The 21,953-nt window shown below is 36.7% G+C and overlaps 1 protein-coding gene across 1 annotated transcript in view; it reads right to left on the minus strand.

Annotated features, from left to right (window-relative positions):
• LOC145995121 (zwei Ig domain protein zig-8-like) overlaps nucleotides 1-21,953 on the minus strand; it is a 338,612-nt gene that overhangs the window by 51,599 nt on the left and 265,060 nt on the right. Inside the window, exons 3-4 of the mRNA XM_083131657.1 lie at nucleotides 8,245-8,346; nucleotides 5,269-5,377 (exon numbers count right to left, since the gene is read on the minus strand). Coding sequence (XP_082987783.1) covers nucleotides 5,269-5,377; nucleotides 8,245-8,346 — 211 coding nt within the window. The remainder of the gene's footprint in view (nucleotides 1-5,268; nucleotides 5,378-8,244; nucleotides 8,347-21,953) is intronic.

Raw genomic sequence — 21,953 nt, forward strand, 5'->3', positions numbered from 1 at the left:
TAATCCCTGTCCCAAGATTTTCGAAGTAAATTTTCGAGATGAGGAAAATGCCCCTTTTTTGTAAACTCATATTCATACACGTTTTTCCTTATAAAGTCATTGTCTTAATATTCCTAAACAAAACATTTGCTGAACATACATGACTGTACAATGCTACTGGTACAAGAACATTGAAGGACAATTTGAAAACATTGTTATTTTTCGGAATACAGTACTATTCGAATACTTCTGAGAATGCAAACAATAAGTACGAAGTTGTACGCTTTGTGACAGTCTTTGTCTGTAAGCGTCTGTATTGCTGATTGTTCTTTCGGTGAGTTTAATTTTTTCCGTTACTTTGGATCATAATATTGCAACTCTGCAATTTTACGTCTAACTGCAATACTGCCATAACACTGCTGGTCACATCTAATACTCCAACATATTCTCATTGTTCCATCTCTTCGGATCTGCCCCCTCAAAAAATCCTGGGTACAGGCTTGCCGACAGCAGTATAATATTAGATTTGTCAAGAAATTTAATAGTTTGATTTGTACAATAAAATATACAAATTTGAGAAAAACTGTCGACACAAATTTAGGAAATACTTCACCATTCATGAAAAGATTGATGAAATCGGGAATGATCGTTGTAGATAAAAGACATGTTCTGCTCGTCGCTCTGTTGCCTGTATTTGAGAGGTTTTGATTTCGTAATTACGATCAGAAAAAATAAGCTACAAAAACAGCTGTTATTTTTCCAGTGCCTCTCCGTTGCGGAATATCAACAATAATGTTATAAACTTATCAAATAAGTTAGAAACAAAAACAGAGCAAAAGGAGAGAGAGAGAGAGAGAGAGAGAGCAGAAGAGGAGGAAGGAGGAGAGCCTTTTTGAAGAGAAATATCTTCAGGTCAAGAGAGAATTTGCTTGGATGATACGCAACATGAAACAGAAATGCTCACAGATGAACAGATAAAGTGAGTTATCGATATGTGCTGAAATGTTGCGAAAGGTACCTAATTACCTCATAAAAATTGTTCTTATTGCACGTGAGCGGAAATTGTCAATGACTTTCAAGATGGCAGACTTTTAAGGTACGAACCTTTACCCAGCCAGAAGAACTAGTCGGCATTTTATGGATGAGAAATTTGCATTTTCTCTTCAGGCTATGGTGTTTCATTTTTACTTTACTTTTAATTGTATTTTATTTTCAGTAAAATAGCCGGAAACTATTTTCGCGAATTTCAGATGATGTAGAGTCTTTCATCACGAAATATGCTTTATGTTGGAACTAACATTGCTCCGCAATCCTTTGTTTCAGATATTGGAAATCGTGAGCATATCATACCGCCAAAAGGGTAAAATTCTAACTTATTTTTACTGTTGGAAATATCCAAGTTTAAATTTAACGAAGTTAGTTTTGAAGCTTATTTTTTTATTTCTTTATTTACTCAGAGTTTCAGATACAGTCTTATTTGGCCATTTTACACTGAAACAACATAAAGTAGAAACAAAAAATAACAAAATATTAAAACAATAACAAGATGGGATAGATTTATATGTTCTTGGTCAGTAATATACAAAAATAACGTTCTGGAATGAAAATATCTACATTCAGGGGTAGTTTGTTGTAGATTTCTGGGAGCCTGTAAAACAAGGATCGTTGTAGAAGGGATAGCCTAGTGGTTGGGTTGTGGAAGAGTTGCAGGTTTCGCGTTTGCTTTTGGGGTACCGTAAGCGTGAATTCACTGATTAGGAGATCTGTTCTGATTTTGACATTTATTATCTTGTATAAAAATAGAATAAAGCGAGAAGTTAATAGCACGTTTAGAAGTAAAAAAAGATTACTTGAAAAGCAAAATTAACGAAATTGAAACAAACAGCAAAAATAAAAATATCAGAGATTTATATAAAGGTATAAATGAATTTAGAAAGGGGTGGCAACCTAAAGTAAACTTGATAAAAGATAAAGACGGTGATTTTCTAGCTGACCCAAGCGATATTCTAAATAGATGGAAGAACTACTTTAATGACCTTTTAAATGTCCATGTAGGAGATAAATCAGAAGTGAATGAAGTCCACACAGCAGAACCTTTAGTTCCAGAACCTAACTTGACGGAAGTTAAAGATGCTATTAAAAGGCTAAAGAATAACAAAGCACCTGGCATTGATTTAATACCAGCTGAGTTAATTAAGTATGGTGGAAATTCATTAATATGTCAAATTCATAAATTAATTTGTTTAATATGGAATAAAGAAGAAATACCTCAACAGTGGAAAGAATCCATAATTGTTCCCGTGTTTAAAAAAGGTGATAAAATGAACTGCAGTAATTACCGTGGAATTTCTCTACTCTCAACGACATACAAAATATTGTCTAACATTATTTTAACAAGACTAACCCCATATGCTAATGAAATTATAGGTGATTATCAATGTGGATTTAAACGTAACAGATCAACTACAGATCAAATTTTTCACATCAGACAGACACTTGAAAAAAAGTGGGAATATAATCAAAATGTCCATCAGCTATTCATTGATTTCAAAAAAGCATATGATTAGGTCAAAAGAGATAAATTATATAATATATTAGTAGAGTTTGGAATACCTAAGAAGCTTGTTAGTATGATAAAAGTATGCACCAGTGAAACAGAAAGTAAAATTCGTGTGGGTATTAATATGTCTGACAAATTTACAATTCATGATGGGTTAGAACAAGGAGATGCATTATCTCCATTGCTCTTTAATTTTGCCTTAGAATATGCTGTTAGGAAGGTAAACGAAACTAAAGAAGGACTAAAATTAAATGGTGTGACTCAGTTGTTAGCATATGCAGATGATGTAGACTTACTGGGGGATGATGTGAATACAATTAAGAATAATGCTAAAATATTTTTCAAAACTGCTAAAGAGATTGGTTTGGAAGTTAACAAAGAGAAAACTAAATATATGCTTACAGGCCGAAACCAAGTGTTAGGTAATAATCAAAATCTAATTATTGATAACAACTCGTTTGAACCAGTTTCCAAATTCAAATACTTAGGAGTAATATTAACAAATGAAAATTATATTAAAGAGGAAATAAAAAGTAGGCTTAATTCAGGAAATGCATGTTACTTCTCTCTTCATAAACTTTTGTCTTCTCGTTTAATATCTAAGAAACTAAAAGTTAAAATATACAAAACAGTAATTTTGCCTGTAGTATTATATGGGTGTGAAACTTGGTCCCTTACATTGAAAGAGGAACATAAATTGAGAGTATTTGAAAATAAAATCCTTAGGAAAATATTTGGACCTAAAAGGGATGAGGAGACAGGTGAGTGGAGAAGGTTACATAATTTAGAACTACATAATTTGTATTCATGTCCAGATATTATTAGAATAATTAAATCAAGAAGACTTAGGTGGGCAGGGCATGTGGCACGAATGGGAGAGGAAAGAGGAGTTTACAGGATTCTTGTTGGGAAACCTGATGGTAAGAGACCTGTAGGAAGGCCAAGACGAAGATGGAGGGACAACGTTGAGATGGACCTAAAGGAAATCGGTAGGGATGGAAAAGAGTATATAGATCTTGCTCAAGATAGGGACAGATGGAAGGCCTGTGTTGCTGCAGCCATGAACCTTCGGGTTTAAGAAGGCTAGAGAGTTAGTTAGTTAGTTAGTATAAAAATTTAATGTCAGCTAGATCACGACGGAAGGATGGAGTGTGAATATTCAGAGCAGCCATGGTGTCTGATTTGGATACATGTCGAAAGGAAGGTATTCTATGGCGAACAATTGCAAGAAAGAAACTGAGAACAGAATCTATTCTGGTGAGATTGGTTTTTGAGGCCATTGCCCAAATTGGGGACCAGTACTCGAGGATGAGCGAGATGAAAGATTTATAGAATAAAGCAAGAGATGATGGGTTTTGAATTTCGCTAAATCTGTATAGAAGACCGAGAAGGCGCATGGCTTTTTCAGTGGTAGCAATAATATGATAATTAAAAGTGAGTTTTTCATCCATGATAATACCTAGGTCCTTTTGGGTGGAAACGTTTTGGATTGGATTGTTTTCAATATTATAAGTAGACACCACTTTGTTCTTTTTTAGGGAATAAGTAAGGAAAGAGCATTTCTGAGGGTTTAGTTCTAAATTCCACTGACTAACAAGTTCTGTGAGAGCATTTTGAAGAATCATCATGTCATGATGCGATGAGATCTCCTTAAAGAGTTTACAGTCATCCGCAAACAAAAGTATATTGATAGGGAGGGAGGACAGTTTTTAAGGGAGGTCATCCATGTACAGAAGGAATAGGAGCGGCCCTAAGATACTCCCCTGGGGAACTCCAGACAAAACGGGAAGAAAGTTAGAAGAGGTACCTGAAAGAACAACACGTTGTTCACGCTCATGGAGGTAGTCCTGCAGTAAAGAGAGAAATTTGCCATGGATGTTAAATATAGATGATAATTTATGAAGAAGAAATTTGTGATTAATTTTGTCAAAGGCTTTCGAAATGTCCAAATATATAGTGTCAAGTTGGGAGTTATTATCAATAGCTCTGGCAGCATGCGAAAGTAAGACAGAAATATTTGTTAGGCAAGAGCTGCCTGGAAGAAAACCATGTTGTGCTGTGTTCATATATGGTGACGTAAACTGAATTAACCTGTTTTTGATGATTTTTTCACAAATAATTGATAGTGGCGATAGAAGTGAGATTAGTCTATAGGATTTTACACATTTTGTTCGTACGCAGGTTAATTAAGGCTATCTAACCCTGGATGCCTTGATTATAAAGCGACGACTTTACCTTTACGCCATCTGGAGGTGGCACGTATGCAAGTGCTCGTTTGCGTGTGTTCGTATACATATATATAGAGAAACAGTGATAGAGATGGTAAGGGCAGGGGATACATATATAGTGAGGAGCTTATTCTTAGAACTATGAAATTAAATCAGTGGTGAGTCTTCTACTTTAGTTTTGAAAAATAGTTAATAAGTTATCAACATTTGTCATCAAGAATAATATGACTCGATTTAAAAGCTAAAATAGATATTTACGCATAAAGTATTTTTGAACATACATTTGACAAATTCACTTCAAGGCATATTGTTTATTTGCTCAATATAAAAGGAAAAAGTTCAAATTAGGTTGTTTATTTTTCAAAAATATTCCCCTTCCCTTCTAAATGTGAAGATTGTATACACATATCATTCCCTCCTTAATTTATATAGTCGTGATTACACTATATCTTAAATATAGAATTTAATATGTTGGGTTTGCGGTCTCCCTTGAACACTTACCTACCAACTGGAGCTCCACAAATAGACTCGATGGGGGGTGAGTGGACACCTGGCACTCGTAGAGACCAGCATCTCCCGCTTGTGCAGACCGGATGTGGAGAGCCCAGTCCTGCAAAATTACAATGAAACGTCAAAGGATTAGCAACACGACGCGCACTTCTCTGCCAGAGTGTTAATTAAAGAGAGTTGTGTGGCTAGCATTGGGGAGCTTGCGTATATTACGGTTATTGACTTGACCAAGAAGTTTGCCTAGTGTTAAATATTAGTAATATGGTTAGAAGGATGCATAAATAAATAACAATATTACTGTCACGTCAAAGAAAGCAAAGAAGTTTGATATGATGCATATTTTTGTGAGACGTCACTACTTCAAATTATTGTTATACTGGTACACCCTTTTGTGATAGCATAATTATTGTAATATTGTACGTAAATTGTATATTATATTTCATGTATACCTCTATTTTAATATTTATTGTATTTTATGTTCTATATTTGTTTAATTCTATGTGCATATTTCTGTAATGGTTTTAATAAAAATATCTAATATAATCTGGGCTATAAACCTATGTAGATTTCACTTTGGTTTGTAGCATATGTTTGTAAATAGAATGTGATTCATCTGTGTTTGATCTGCGATCTTGAAAAATGTATAAAAGCGAGGATTTCGCACAGGAAATGAACATTCGCCGAAGAACATCAACAGAATTCAAACCCAAAGGAACTGCTCGGTGTTATACACACATGTTGGTATGTTAGTTCGGGGCGCAAGCTAAGCCTATGCGACCATACGTACGCCGATAGCCACGCATTGATCCTTGTACAATCAACCAACGGTAGTTAATAAACTCAGTCCAAAGGGCTAATTTTGGAAATAAAGAGCTTCGAGCAAATATTGGCTCAGGTATTATTACATACCCCTTGGTGTCATAGTTCGAAGCATATGGTAGGCCTATGCGACCATAACGTCGATACCCACACATTGAGGTTATGTGTTATAGTTGAGCCAATACTCCGATAAGTCGAAATTCTTATATTCGTTCGAAGTATAATTACATTATAATTGTAATAAATAAATAATAAATCCTTTCATTGTATCTACAGAAGTGATGTGTTCTTACTTCTCTGTGTTGTGAATCATTGTAGGTGGCTAACACTGCCCCTGTACCTGAGAGGATTCTGTGTACTTCAGCGAGTCTCATCGTTTACTGCAGAGCATATTTAGTGACCGTTATTGTTATTGACTTTTTCACTTTTTGTAGAATAATTGATTTTTTTGTCATAAATCGATTAACTTTTGTTCAAAGTTAATGAAAAAGGGTTTAATATTGTTTAGTTTTCTAAAGAAGTCACACCCAACACGAAATTTCTATAATCGTATTATAAGTATTATATGTATTTTCAAGTAGTAGCACTATGAACCTTGTGGAGCCTTCTAGAACTTTATTAAATCTTCTGGGACTTTATGGAACTCTCTAGAACGTTCTGTATGTTATAGAACTTTCTGGAGTTTTCTAGAAATCTCTTGAACTTTCTGGAACAATCATTATTTTAGAGTATATAAGCTTACCGATTTAGCCGCGGTAATTGTTTTTCTAAAATATCTCTGTTCCGAATAATAATGCCCTCATGCTGGCAGACAAGTCGGAGTAGTCTTAATGTAGTAATGGAAGATGCCGGCAGGCAGGGCTGGCGCCTACGTTGGAGCGGCCAACTAATAGCACGACATCTCAGAGTAAAGAGGAGACGGGGCACAGCAAGAAGGAAGAAGACAACACAACGCGGCCCAAGAGTGGATGTGACTGTGACTTTAAACGGGAGGGAAAGAGCACTGTTGCGCAGACTATCTTCGGCAAACATTGTTCGCGTGCCGCGTTGGGGAACAACGGAACTGAGAAAAATGAAGCTGTGTAGTGTCATTTTTTGACATCGCAGGGTGGCGTGTTGTGTATAATTGTGCGCTTAGCCATTATTTTCTTGAAGTACGAACTATTCCGCAATAATTACAATCTCCAAGTATAATTTGAAATGATAATGTCTTATAAGAAAAGTGCTTCTACCACTGAAAAAACAGGAAAATCTGGACGAAGAATCTAGAACGAATTTAAGAATCACAACGGAAAAGAAGAATTGTTCCACTAGAAGAGCAATCACTGGAAAACTACAGCAAGATACCACTCAAAATCCAAATTTTTGGACGCTATCTGTTTCTTAGAGCATCCATGAAAGGAAGGAAAGAACGTGTAAAGGATAATAAACATTTAATAAACATTTGTTTAATTTATGAAGCTAAACATTAGGTAAGTTAAATCATATTAATAAAAAGATCAATAATTATTTCAAAATGATGATTGTTTCACTAATATTTCGGTCCATTAATTTCCAACATCACAAGCCAATAATTACATTGAAAGCTTTCTATACACCATGAATACCATAAACATCAGTTTATATTTATAATATTTAATTAAGCACCATTAACAAGAACGTACACTGCAATGAAATTAGAAGGATTTCTCATATTAAGAAATATAATAGAAAGCTAAAAAAGTAATTTAGTTATGTAGTATATAAAATCTTCAAGTACCGGTAAACATGTCTTTCATGTACACAAATACCAGTAGAGGGCATTGCACATAATTATATAATAGAACATGAGTAATCTGGCTGCCACGCGGAAGATCCAAGTTCGATTCCCGGGATGAGTGATCTAAGGTCGGAAGTTTTCCGGCCTTGGTCCTACATTTAGAGGCTTTGTTGCTCACCCAGCCTCAAATATAATGGGTACCTGTGGCGTCCGGAGTGTGGTGCTGATCACCTCCATAAATGCCTTCATGGCCCGGTGCAACGTGCACCGGGAACTCCAAAACCTTTTTACCCATCTTTAATGACATATTCAAAATCCGAGGATGATATTGTTTTAAAACGTAACTTTCACGAATATTTTGACTAAGAACAAAATCAATCATTGCCTACCTCAGTACTTCTGACATGAGCTGTGAAGAATCTGTCGTCGCTGCTGTACGTCGCCAGCCCAACTGTGAGCAAGTGGTAGTCTTTCCTCCGTATCCACGATACCTGGAAAATCAAAAACAGATTATTGTTAGCATTTGGTTTTTGTGGGTTATAAATATCTTGTGTTAATCGCGATGAAGATAAATGATTAAATGGATAATGATAACACTAAGATACACCCATTCCTTGCCTAGGGTTTTAACTTGAGACCTCGGTCTTAGTAGTACGTTATTCTGACTACACCTTCACGAAGACAGGTACGTCTATGTTGAGTTCGTGGAACTCATTTGTTAGGTTATTTTGCATTCTGAGTGTGCGAAAACCTTCCTTTCGAAAAATCCATTGCGGTGACTACAGTATAGTTTAAAAGTTAGTATTCTTTGTCCCAGGAATCCGCGGACCAAGGCCGCGCATGACGGTAGAGAAGGGGAGAGAGCGAATGGGCGGAGAAAAGCAGTGCGCACTGTTGCCAACTCCATTGGTCGAGCCCTCTCGAATCAGTAGGTGCCCACAGACTTTTTTCACTTGCTCCAGAGATTCCCGGAACAGAGTATAGCTACATTGCGAACACAAGTCTTCGTGACCTTTTGTAGCGCAGTATTGCTCACTATACTAAAGCATGTTCCCGAAGGTACACGGTCAATTTGACCTTCTAATCAAGCTCTAATTACCATACTCAAAGCACAATAGGGTGCAACCGGGCCACACAGAGGCCCGTCATCAACACACTCACCCTTTTCCCTCTACTAGCGACCCGGCTTATTGATTTCCAAGTCTACACCCGATAAGGATGCAAAAGCACTTATGGGTAACGTCAATCAAAATGCCAAACTTCGCAAACTCGCTAGCATTAATGCAAACGATAGGCAATCGAGGATAGGGTGACTTACGTTTCGAGAGAACCAACCGCCAGGTGCGCTCGTAACAAGATCAAGTTACATTGAGCGTTGGTGGGACTCCTGACGGGGTTGTCAACGTAAAACATTAACTTTGTAGGCGTCTTGCAGCTTGTTGCACAAAATCGTATCTTGGGAGCCGAATTGACAAAGGTTCTTTATTAGCATGAAATATTGATTGGACTTTATACAATTACATTTATTATTGGATTGCCTACATCCGTGGCGAAGTAGTTACCAGAGCGCGCTAAGACCGTGTTTAAATCTTGCCTGGGCTTGATATTATTAAGTGAGTGTCTCTTAATACATTTCATCAGATCATGAGTCATCCTTCTGGTCGCGATTAGTCAAAAGTTGCAAAAAGCGACATAAAAGAGGTATTTGTTGTTAGAATTTTCCCAGCATTCTCTTCGCGACCATTCTCACCAAAATTACATGCAATAAGCAACACGACCACCGGAATAACCACCTACAGTCTAGTCGAAAAATCATTGACTGGGCATTCGCGACCAAGAGGGCAAGGCAACATGTGCAGCTTGTTGTGTCGCTCTGGTACGAAAAATTCCATTTATTTTTCAGAGTTGTTTCCCAAGTGACTAGTGTTGCTATTCGCTTGTTAGTTTAGTTTGAAACCTCCATCAGGTACTTACATCCTCCGCAAAATGACTTCGGACCTCATAAGAAAAGAAAAAAAAACAAACAGAAAATTCATGTTAAAAGCTATTATTAAGCTATTAGATACAGCAAAAAATCCATGCGGAGTCATGTTGCCTTTACTTTTGAGAACCATTTCGATGCGCCTGGGCATGGAATCACTAAAACTTCGGAAGTAACTTAAGTCCTAAAAATGAGATTCAACTTCCCATTGTTAGAAAGGTTTCAATAGAAACAAAGCCTAAATATTGGACATGGAATGAAGTGTTCTACGGAATCCGATATAAGGCATCTAGCTGAATCTATTGTACGTAAAATCATTTCTCTATGTTAATTAGCAACGGAGATATGGGTGTTTGAAATTAGGTAATTGTTTATTTCAAATCATCTCCATGAAAACAACAACAATGACTAAAAATGAGATTCAACTTTCCATTGTCAGAAAGGTTTCCATGGAAACGAAGGCTAAATATTGGACATGGAATTATTTTTTTTTACGGAATCTGAAATAAAAGCTTTTCACATGATTTTTCTGTATTTTCGTGCTTATGTTATGAGGTCCGAAGTCATTTCTCGCCGGGTGTGCATGCCTCAGTGCTTATTATCTCGATATTAACACACTCTGTGAGTACTCCAAGCGTATGAGTGCTCGATTCACGATCTCACCTTTAAAGGTTCCGGTTCGACTCCTAACCAAGGAACAAGTGTTTCTTTGTGCTTGTCTCCTCATTACACATCATCGCCGCGGTTAACCTAAAGAAGCGAAAAAGCGACGTAACCCAGTAAAACGAGATTAAAATACATTATTATATCGTTAAGTAGTAAGAGTAATTATTGTAGTAGATCTGTTGTGGCACAAGAGATCTACTACAATAGAACTTAACGGAAAGTCCAGTATCAAACGGCACTGAAGTCGCTTTTATGTCGTATTGACACGGTATGTCTGGGACCATGAATCGAGCCATGGAAGAGACTACGTGCTTCGTTAACTTTTTTCAATTAACCACACTGTTGGTGACAAAATCTATTGTTCCTGATAACCATATTGTCTACACGTGAGTCGTGATTGTCAACAGATAATCTGTGCAGCTAAACAGGCAACGATGTTTGATTTGATTTGATTTGATTTGATTTGATTGATTTTATTTTACTTCGCGTTTTGTGCCTCTTGGCTAATTTTCGAAGATGTGGATGAGTGATGAAATGATGAAATTGATGAATGGACATTCACAAACAACCATGCCCGAGCGGGATACGAACCCGGGACCCCTGGCGTCGACAAGCAACGATGTAAGCTCATTATCCTTTACAAAATAATTTTGAAAATTTCCAACATTTTTAGTTACTAACTTTTTATGCAATAACAAGAGGAAATGCTAGCGAATGGGTTTGATTTGACTTGATTGATTTGTTTTATTTTACTTTGCTTTTCTGTCGTCTTTGGCAAATCGCAAGGAAAAGGACAGTTGAGCAGATGAAGTGGACGGAAAAAACAATCCCAAACACATATGCACATAACATAACATGAGCCCCAGATAGGATGAAATTGTCTGAGAGTCCAGACGCCAGAGCCTCGTTAGACTGCAGCAATACAGTTCAGGGTGTACTACGTGGAAGAGAGCACATTTGGATATATTCAAAAAGGGTCATCTCTTAACCATCAGAGAATGGTTGCTTGAAAAGAAGCGTATGGATATAAATTTATGTAAATTATATCATACGAGTAGTCTCGAGAAGGGTAGCAGCTGAAACATGAACCCTTTGCACTCACCACTTATCTGTACTGACTGCAGAATTGTGGACTAAATATTAGAGAAGAAGCGTTAGCAGGACCGTATCGATTAGAGCGTGAAGACGTAACGGTGTTACGGGTCTGTACAGCTCAGTACAGGAACGAAAAATGTTGTAGAGAAGCAGACCGGAACTTTTTGAGCTGTAAACAACAGATGAGCAAAGCGAAGAACAATTGTAGCATCAGAAAATCAATGGTTACGAGCTCCGACCACACACCATGGAACGACGAGTACGACTGTCCAGGGGAGGATATCGAGGGAAATAGGTGACAAGAGACCTTTCGGATGAGCGGGAAAATCGACCAATTGCCGATAACATGAGCGTAGGCGAAGGAAATCATGGGACCTGCTAAATGTTGTAATTGGTTATTTTCGGGCTTTCACCGCAGGTTTAGAGCTACAGAGATTATATATCAGATAATAAAGTTTAGTGTAAAGGCCTACACTAATACTTATCAAAGGCAGCAAGATTTTATTGAACATGAACAGACCAAACGTAAACTAACTCTCTGGCACTTCAAAACCCGAAGGTTTTTTGACGCAGCAACCTAGTCTCCCACCCTGTGTCTATTCTGGACAAGATCAATCCACTCTCGGCTGTCTACCAATTTATTTCAGGCCCATTTTGTCATTCCATATTCGTCTCTTACCATTAGGTTTCCCAACAAGAAACCTGTAAACCTTTCTCCAATACGTCCTGCATGTCCTTCCGATAGAGGTCTTCTTGATTAAATTACTCTATTAATATCAGGGGGTGATTATATATTCAAATATTAAGTAAATTTTTCCTTACCTCTGTTGTATCCGAAAAATAAATCGATATACTGAAATTTTTCAAATTAAAACTCCTCTCTGTAGCGGAGTGGTTAGTATGTATCACTAAAATAATCAAGAAGATGTGCGAGTGTCCGGGGGGATCAAAATTTGTAAAGAAATGGACGTTCTAGTCTGTTTCATCTTCTTTGTATTTTATCAATTCACATCATCTTTATACCTCTCTCATTTGATATGTTATCTCCTTTCTTTACTTTCTTACTTTTGACTTAATCGTTAAGATGTCGATGTATGCTGCACTGATGAGATAGTACGAACACAATGATGCATCCGTCATGCCGATGGATCACTGGGCTCTGAATCTTCCCCGATGGCACAGTGGTAACATCGTATAAGGGTTTGGAATCCGATTGGGGCACATAGCTGTTCGGATCCCACTTGACTGTAGACCCAGTCCCGATGATCACATCAATGCATAAGGTGGACTTAAGTAAACAACACTGAACTATGTATGGGATCCCATTATGAGATGTAGGCCCAATCCCATTCAACTTACATTAGGATTAGATTACCTTGACCGAACGCAGTCCTGGAGTGAACATGATTTCCCCTTTGTGAGCCTCCTCTCATCAATTTGATATATTTAATCTTTCACTCTCAACGTTACGATGAACCTAAAGATCAGATAGCGATGTAAAATAAGAAAACTCAGTGTGCTGACGAGAGTTTGAACCAGGGAGCTCTGATTTCGTGGTTCTCTCCTATACCCACTCTGGCATCTTCATTAACGTCACGATTAACCTGAAAACAATCAAAGCTTTTTACCAAGCACATTATTCTCACGAAACGAACTTGTGTAAAGATCGTGACGCCAGCTATTGAGAATTTTTAGTGTTTCAGACTTTTACCCACCACACATTTGTGTCTATAAATTTGTTACCTCACATGCTTCAATCATTTCCGACGCGCCGAACTTCCCTACGAAGAGTTCTACAAGTAGGATCATTGTGACCAAATAACTGTACTTTCAAGATCGTGCGTCTTGTGAGAAAATAAAGATAGCGGATACAGCTTTTGAAAACATAACATATTTCTAGAGATCATAAGGTAAGTTGTAATCAAGGGGTCCCGGGTTCGATTCCCGGTGGAGGTACATAGTGGTTCGAATCACTCTTTATACTCTAGGTCCAGTCCCGATTAGCCTTACTGTGCATAGAATGGACTTAAAATACCAACTCAATCAATCAATCATAAGGTAAGTTTTTAACATCGAGTGAAGGTAACTAGCAAAGCAATATTAATACTAAAGATACATTAATCCAGTGCAGGTAAAATAAGAAAATTAACTGCCTATATTCAAATGTGTTTTAGTTCAAACAAATGCTTGAGAAATGTTGCGTAAATGTTTTGTTCTGTCAATTACTGTGCTCAAAGCATTTGGGTTTCAAATATGGAAAGATTACATTATAATTTTACTGACGTTATACACTGTGTCATTCTGAGCTGGCCATCTGGATTGAAGACGTTCGATAGTTTTGAACAGTCTCGAATAATGAAATGGTAAATGGGTCCGAATGCCAACCTAGGCATGGGTTTTCCTCATAAGTGTCCCTTCATCAAACTCATCCTCATCGTCGCTATTAGCCAATCTGTGAGAATGGTGACGCTAAAGGACAAATTAACTCATGACACACCTACTTATATTTTACACTTCTATTGATATTTCAGCTCTTCAAATGTTAACCAAATGTTGCAGATAAAATCAACGTAACAACATATAACCGATCTTTAGAAATATTGTTTTCTAAAGAGTTATTACTCAAGCTATAATAATGTATGAGCGTTATTTTCATGTGCAATAGAGGATCGTAACTGTTGTTAATACGGACGGCATATGATGCCATGAAAATGTGGCATTATCGAAATGGTTAATGGCAAAGAACAAAAATATGATGGAGTTATTTGTCAAATCGCACAATTCTAAAACATAAATTTCTAGATATATTTTATGAAAAATGAAACTGAAGAAAAAGTAGAATTACAGGAAGAACTTACGGGATATTAAATTTCATTTTACAACCTGCTCCCTAAAAATAAAAGGTACATAAATTCATTGCAATGTGAAAGCCGAGATGAATGATTCAAAAAGAATACAAAGCCATCGAAAAAATACAGCAAATTACGAGCATTCATTATCTACAGGACACGTACATTGAATTTGAAAGAAACCGAGCATGTAAAAATGTTCATAAATATTTACAATCGATAAAAATATGAATTCTGTAGACCATGAAACTCGTTATAAATATTAGATCTAGTCCGTGAATGGTGTTACTTTAATTGAGAAATAAAAATCGTCCATGAAAGGTTGGAAAAAGGAAATGAGTTCCTGAAGTATATTCTAAATCATGGCAACGCAAAAACCTTTCATCATTTGTTCTTCCATGTAAAGATATACTTAGTTACAATAGCAAGTAAATTATTTCCCAACAGAAATTCGTAACTTGTAATGCTAAAATTATAAGAAGCAAGTTACGTAGTGTTGCAAACTATCTAAAAATATTTGCATAATAATGTAGATCTTTATTATTTCTCTTCTCCATCGTCTTTATGATAATATAAATAAGATTATATTAACTTTTCTGACAAGATAAAATTGAAGAATATCCATATTAACAGATGCAGGCTCGAACAAGATTCGACTCTAGAACTCTGACATGAGTAACAGTACAGTCATGTTCAAAAAATCTGTCGCATGGATTTTTTCTAAGTCCAACGTCTTACGAAATTATGTTGGTAGCTCTGAAACAAGGAAGTGTTGTGAAATATACGATCCTCCAATCAGAGTGAAGTTCGATTCTGAGGAGCAGGAGGCGTGACTCACGGTCTTGTCCACAGGAAGTTCAACCAATGCAGCATTTCCAAATATGAGATAACGTCCCCATTGGTTAAATATTGTTTCAATAATGCGAATCGGCAGAAAGATTGCGCAAAAGTTTACTTTGTCGTTTTAGACAATCATATATCACTCATTAGAACAATTTTCACATTGTTTTCACTACGTGAGATGACATTTCATTTACATTTACGATAAAATAGTGGTTTGGGTGTAATAACAGTTTTCATTAATTAATTTAGAGATGCATTTTTATTTGTTGAGTTAATGATTAGGTTAATTCGTTATTTCTCGCAAAAAGAGGGAACCACAGCTGAAAGAAAATACACAACTTGTATTTTTTAGGTCAAGAGTAGTGTTGCCCACGAGACGAGACTTTGGCCTGTCTCGTCTCGTGGAAATGCTGTGAAATGCTGTCTCGTCTCGAAAATATTGGTTTGTCAAAGGGACACATGATCAATCTCGTCTCGTCTCGAATTTTTAAAAGCCTGTCCCGTCTCGTCCCGTGGGCAACACTAGTCAAGAGTTCGTTTTAACATCACTTTTTGCACACATAGGCTAATCACGACTCGGGATACATTTAAATTGGAATCTGAAACATTATGGGGCCTGACTGGAACTCGGAAAAGGACACACCGATTACAAGACGTCGATACATTACCACTTGGTCTGGCGACCGCCAATAATAATGAGGGGTTGTGGGAGTGGGAGAGGGGTGACGGAAAGTAGAAAATAAATAGTATTTTTGGGGGTATTTAATGTTATATTTATACACATACAAACCTAAGAAAATATTTATTTTGATACATGTGTTGGGGGGTGGGAAAGGGGGAAAAGAGAGGGACGGAAAGATATTGGGAGAGATGGGACGAAGAGGTGATTGTGGAAAATGTTTTATTTGACGTTCAGTAATAAAAACAATCAAATCAATGATGATTATCTTATAAATACCATATTTAATGTAAATTTGTTTTAAAAATGGGGGCGGAGATCTGTTTGTTTTACGTTCAGTGAAGGATAACAAGTGGAGACACATAGTGGTTCGTATCTCACTTTAAACTGTAGGTCCAGGCCCCATTAGCCTATCTGTGTATAACGTGGATTTAGAATTCAGTAGAAAATAACGTCGATCTAGTATTTTGGATTTTAGATGCGTTGAGACCACTAAAATTTCCAATTCTTATAAGAAGAAACCTGTCCTCATATTACCATTTTGAAAGAGATAAAGTTAATTCTATAATCTTACGTTGTTACTTTCAAAGAAGACTAATTCAAATAGTAACAATGGGAACGAATGAAGCTTACGAAAAGTTTTTGCCAGCGTGCGGATTTGAACCTACGACCATTAGAGTGACAACCCAGTGCGATAACCACTACCCCACGAGATCGTTCCTTCTTACGGCATGATTATGAGTTAAGACCAATTCGTTCAATATGCATTAGAAATATAATCCCCACCCGCCTCTTTATAAACAACACACCCAAACGCTCCTTTGTAGCAAATGAAATAAAGGTGGTATGAATCTCACAAAACATTTAAGCAAAATCTACTATATTTACGACGCAATCGTTTTACATGGAGAGGCTACAGCTTCGAGAATTGAGGTTGTGGTTTGACAAAATTGTAGGATACCCCATATCGATAAGCCAAGGCTCTAGTGTGCACTAGATTGGTTCATTTGTAGTGACGTGCTCAGGAATTTGTAAAGAGGTATGTGAATATAAAAATGTGTTAATGCAAATTTTTTAAACAGTGAACTCATAATTTAATATCTCTATGTCCATCTCATTATCCTACTTAGGAACTAATTAGCATTGCAGGAGTCATACTGAAATGAAATCTCACGTGACAATGACGAGAAATTAGATTTACGGAAGGAATAGTTTTCATATTTTAAAACCTTGAAGGGCCATGGGCTATCTCCCGACTGTCAGTCTCCCTTCCACAATCCTACCTACAGTTATCTTCAACTGGCAACGAGGTGACGTTGGTCAGCATGTCGAACCCTCAGCCGTTATAGAAGATATCTGAAACCAGGTTACACCAGTCACTCGTAGCTCCCCAATTTCCTCACGATGGTGGGTTGCCACCGGTCCTATACAGATAACAGGCCGTGAACCCAGGACGACTCGAATCCATGCCGTCCCGCTGCAGTCGGAATCCAAAGCACAGAGTCTTAGACCACACCGTTACAGAGGAGGAGAGTTTTCATATTTTGTTTCTTATAAATGTCGACAATACATTAAATATATTACGCACCAAAAATTAGTGTAAAAAAATAGCCGGTTCTATAAGAGATTCGAACCTTCGATCTTCACTCAACTAGGCCGCTATTTTTAACAATTTCCCATTTTCTCACTCAATAACCTTCGTTGAACGTTTGTCTTAAGAGTCGTTAGCAATCTTGTAAACCTTATTAACCTATCTGCTGTCTATCACAAATGTATTTTACAACCTGGAGTAGATTTTGATGTCTGCAATTTAGACCTTGACTTTCGTGGTAAGTAATTCTCTACCGTCTACTATAATAAATAAATCAAAGTCTACATATCTCATATTTTGTAAATGCGAAATGTCATTGTTAAATGTTGCAAGCTATTTCTTATTCCACCGTTAGTTCCAGATTTAGCCACAGCAGTCTGGAAACCAGCGTGAAACGTGTTTCCCACACTTCCAAGGTCAGGTGAACCCTTATCAGTTGTATTGGATGCCTGTGAACATGTTACTTCATACGTCATGGTACTGTGGTGGATTTCTTCCCCTTCCCCTTTTACCTTGAACGGAAGTTATCCCCGACTGGGCACGACGAATCAATCACAGAAAAGCAGACTGTCTAGTAAATTGCATGCCATGTATTATTTTGAGCTCCTAGGTTTTGGAAAGTGAAATAAAAAAAGTATGTAACATTAATTCATAATGGTTGACTTCTTTGGGTATTATTTCATGACTCTTTTCTACTTACTCCAATGAAACTTTTGTCTACTGTTTTCAGTAGATCAATAGGTGTTTTGAAACATCTATGTTAAGATTTTTTAAATTTGAATTACAATTTGTGTGCCTGAAAACTTAGGGTATTTTACACCCGTCACGCTATACGGGGTCCAGCCCCTTATCATGACAAAAATAAAAGCGTGTCTGAAAACTAAAATATCCTTACCTGGGTTAAAAGCTTAGCCTGTAAAGCGACAGACAGTCAGCACAAACAACGACAACACACACGCAGTCCTACAAAGTTTATACTAACAGTAGGTCCAGTCACCAGAGCCTCGTTAGTCTGCAAAATGCAGTTCAGGGTGTACTACATGGAAGTGAGGTTGGTTTAAATTTTAAATAGATATAAAAACAAATTGTTAGTGAGGAGGAATAAAAAGTTATATTTACAGCTAACATGCTGAGCTAAACACACTACAAGGGTGTAAGGGATGACCTTCCACGAAGTATGTACACCCAATTGTTGCTTCCACATAGTACACCCTGGACTTCAGTTTGCAGACGAACGAGGTTCTGGCGACTGGCTCCATGGCCAGTATAATTTTCTGTGTTGTCCTGTGTTTGGTCCTTGTGGGTGCTGAGTGCCTCTTTACAGCCTCAGCCTTTAACCGAATTCAGAATATTTTAATATTTTAGTTACAACACGACGTTACAGTTATGTTATTTTAGTTCTGGTAAGGGGCTGGACCCCGTATAAAGTGACAGATGCAAAATAGCCTAAGTGCTGACGCACCCAAAATTTTGAATTCAAATTGAAATTCAAACACACTACATGCAATATTACATGTGGTACTGAAGAGAATATTTCACTTGTAGTTCCTCAACTGTAATTACACATTAGGCCTACTGAAAGTGTTCAGTAGGAAATCATTGATTTTGAGTAGATTTCCGAGAGACACAGTAGAGTACTACAATTGATAACAGTAGATTCTGTCTACTGTAAACAGTAGAAATTACGTAGGTTTATAACGACGATGAGAATGAAACAGAGGTAAAAACAATGATAATGAAATGCAGAAGCGACCTGGAGCAAACAGGAACGTAGAATGTCTGGCAGCGAGACGCAAGAGTTGATCAAGCGATTGTAGCATCAAATTTAGCTTAGAGCTCATAATTGATATTTCTACATGAGCTCAACATACAAGTTAAATACAATGAGAGAATTGAATTGAGTTTACATCTCACGTGATATGAGTCGAAACTATTGTTGCACATTGAACTGTGAAGTGAATCAATATTCAATTCGATTAACTAGTGAATGGTGATGTGCTGAGATTTTGTAACGAGATGTGGCAAATGGCTGACAGTATAATAACTTATGGACACATTAATTTAATATATTTCAACAATCTTATAACGTGCGATTTTGCATGAAATTTTATTACTTGAATCTACATCACTTCATTGCAAAGGCTACAAGGCATTTTATGGGTTGAAAAATTCTGTGTTCGATTCACCGTTCGGTTAACTCTGCAATTTTTATTTCTTATTAAACCGAAAAATTATTTATTGCATTTTACTTATTACGAAAATTCGTATATTATTTGCTTTGCGAAATGTAGAGAATATATTGTTTTTCATGCTTTTTACAAGAATACAACTATGCATGGTGAACAAAAAATAATGTAAAATAAATACTATTCACATGTCAATAGTATTTATTTGTTTTGTTTCTTGATAATTCTCCCTAAAATAAAAATGTATAACTTTCGCTGTACATGACATTTCGTCGAATATGACACATGGATCATTTTTATGCAAATCCTAGTAAAGTGATGAGAAATTCAAAAACATATTCTGAAAAATTATTTTAAAAAATAACATTGAAAAATCATTAGAAAGGAGTGTTATTTTTTAAAATATAACAGTTGGGCTGAAAAGTTCGTAGGCTGACTCATAGATGGCGTTACTAGAATTAAATCCATGTGATTTTTACTTAGTACTAACCTTCAAAAGATACGTGTATAAATTTCACAGCTGCCGGATAATTAGTTCGTGAGATATAGCACTGTGAGTGAAGCAGCTTTTGTTATTGTGCAAAAATGGATAAAAAAGAATTTCGTGTGTTAATAAAGCATTGTTTTTTGGCGAAAAAAAATACTGTTGAAGCCAAGGCTTGGCTTGATAAACATTATTCGGACTCTGCACCAGGAAAATCAACCGTTGAGAAGTGGTTTGCTAAATTTAAACGAGGCGAAATTAGCATCGAAGACGATGCACGCAGTGGACGCCCCAAAGAGGCTGTTACCGACGAAAACATCAAAAAAGTCCACAAAATAATTTTAAATGATCGTAAAGTGAAGTTTATCGAGATAGCTGAGATTATTACATAGCGTTGTTGGAGCGTTTAAAGGATGAAATCATGAAAAAACGGCCCCATTTGAAGAAGAAAAAAGTGCTGTTTCATCAAGACAATGCACCTTGTCACAAATCTATGAAAACGATGGCAAAATTATATGAATTAGACTACAAATTGCTTCCCCATCCACCATATTCTCCAGATCTGGCCCCCAGTGACTTTTTCCTGTTTGCAGACCTTAAAAGAATGCTCGCTGGAAAGAAATTTAGCACTGATGAAGAGGTAATCGCCGAAACTGAGGCCTATTTTGAGGCTAAAGAGAAATCGTACTATAAAAATGGCATCGAAAAATTGTATGACCCCTATAATCGTTGTATCGCCCTCAAAGGCAACTATATTGAATAATAAAATCGAATTTTGTCAAAAAATATTTTTTACTATGTTAGCCTACGAACTTTTCAGCCCAACTGTTATATATAACATTTTTATTTATTTCAATTATTAATTAAATACAATACTTAGTTGCTATATATAATAATAATAGGGGTAATCGAACAGAAGTCAAACTTATAATCTTCGGCGTGTAATACTGACAGCCTATCACCGAACCACTTTACCATCATAAAATAAATTAAAGTTTTTTTCTCGGAAATTACTGGCTAGTGCACGCTGGAACCTTGCCATACGAATATCTACCCTACCACTACAAGAAGCCACGTCACAACCTCAATTCTCGAAGCTGTAGCCTCTCCATGTAAAACGATTGCGTCGTAAATATAGTAGATTTTGCTTAAATGTTTTGTGACATTCATACCACCTTTATTTCATTTGCTACAAAGGAGCGTTTGGGTGTGTTGTTTATAAAGAGTCGGGTGGGGATTATATTACTAATGCATATTGAACGGATTGGTCTTAACTCATAATCATGCCGTAAGAAGGAACGAACTCGTGGGGTAGTGGTTATCGCACTGGGTTGTAACTCTAATGGTCGTAGGTTCAAATCCGCACGCTGGCAAAAACTTTTCGTAAGCTTTATTCGTTCCCATTGTTACTATTTGAATTAGTTTTCTTTGAAACTAACAACGTACGATTATAGAATTAACTCTATCTCTTTCAAAATGGTAATATGAAGACAGGTTTCTTCTTATAAGAATTGGAAATTTTAGTGGTCTCAACGCATCTAAAATCCAAAATACTAGATCGACGTTATTTTCTACTGAATTCTAAATCCACGTTATACACAGATAGGCTAATGGGGCCTGGACCTATAGTTTAAAGTGAGATACGAACCACTATGTGTCTCCACTTGTTATCCTGCACTGAACGTAAAACAAACAGCTCTCCGTCCCCATTTTTAAAACAAATT

The sequence above is a fragment of the Lepisma saccharinum genome, chromosome 11 (genome assembly GCF_977018435.1).
Source record: "Lepisma saccharinum chromosome 11, izLepSacc3.1, whole genome shotgun sequence".
Classification (NCBI taxonomy): Eukaryota; Metazoa; Arthropoda; class Insecta; order Zygentoma; family Lepismatidae; genus Lepisma; species Lepisma saccharinum.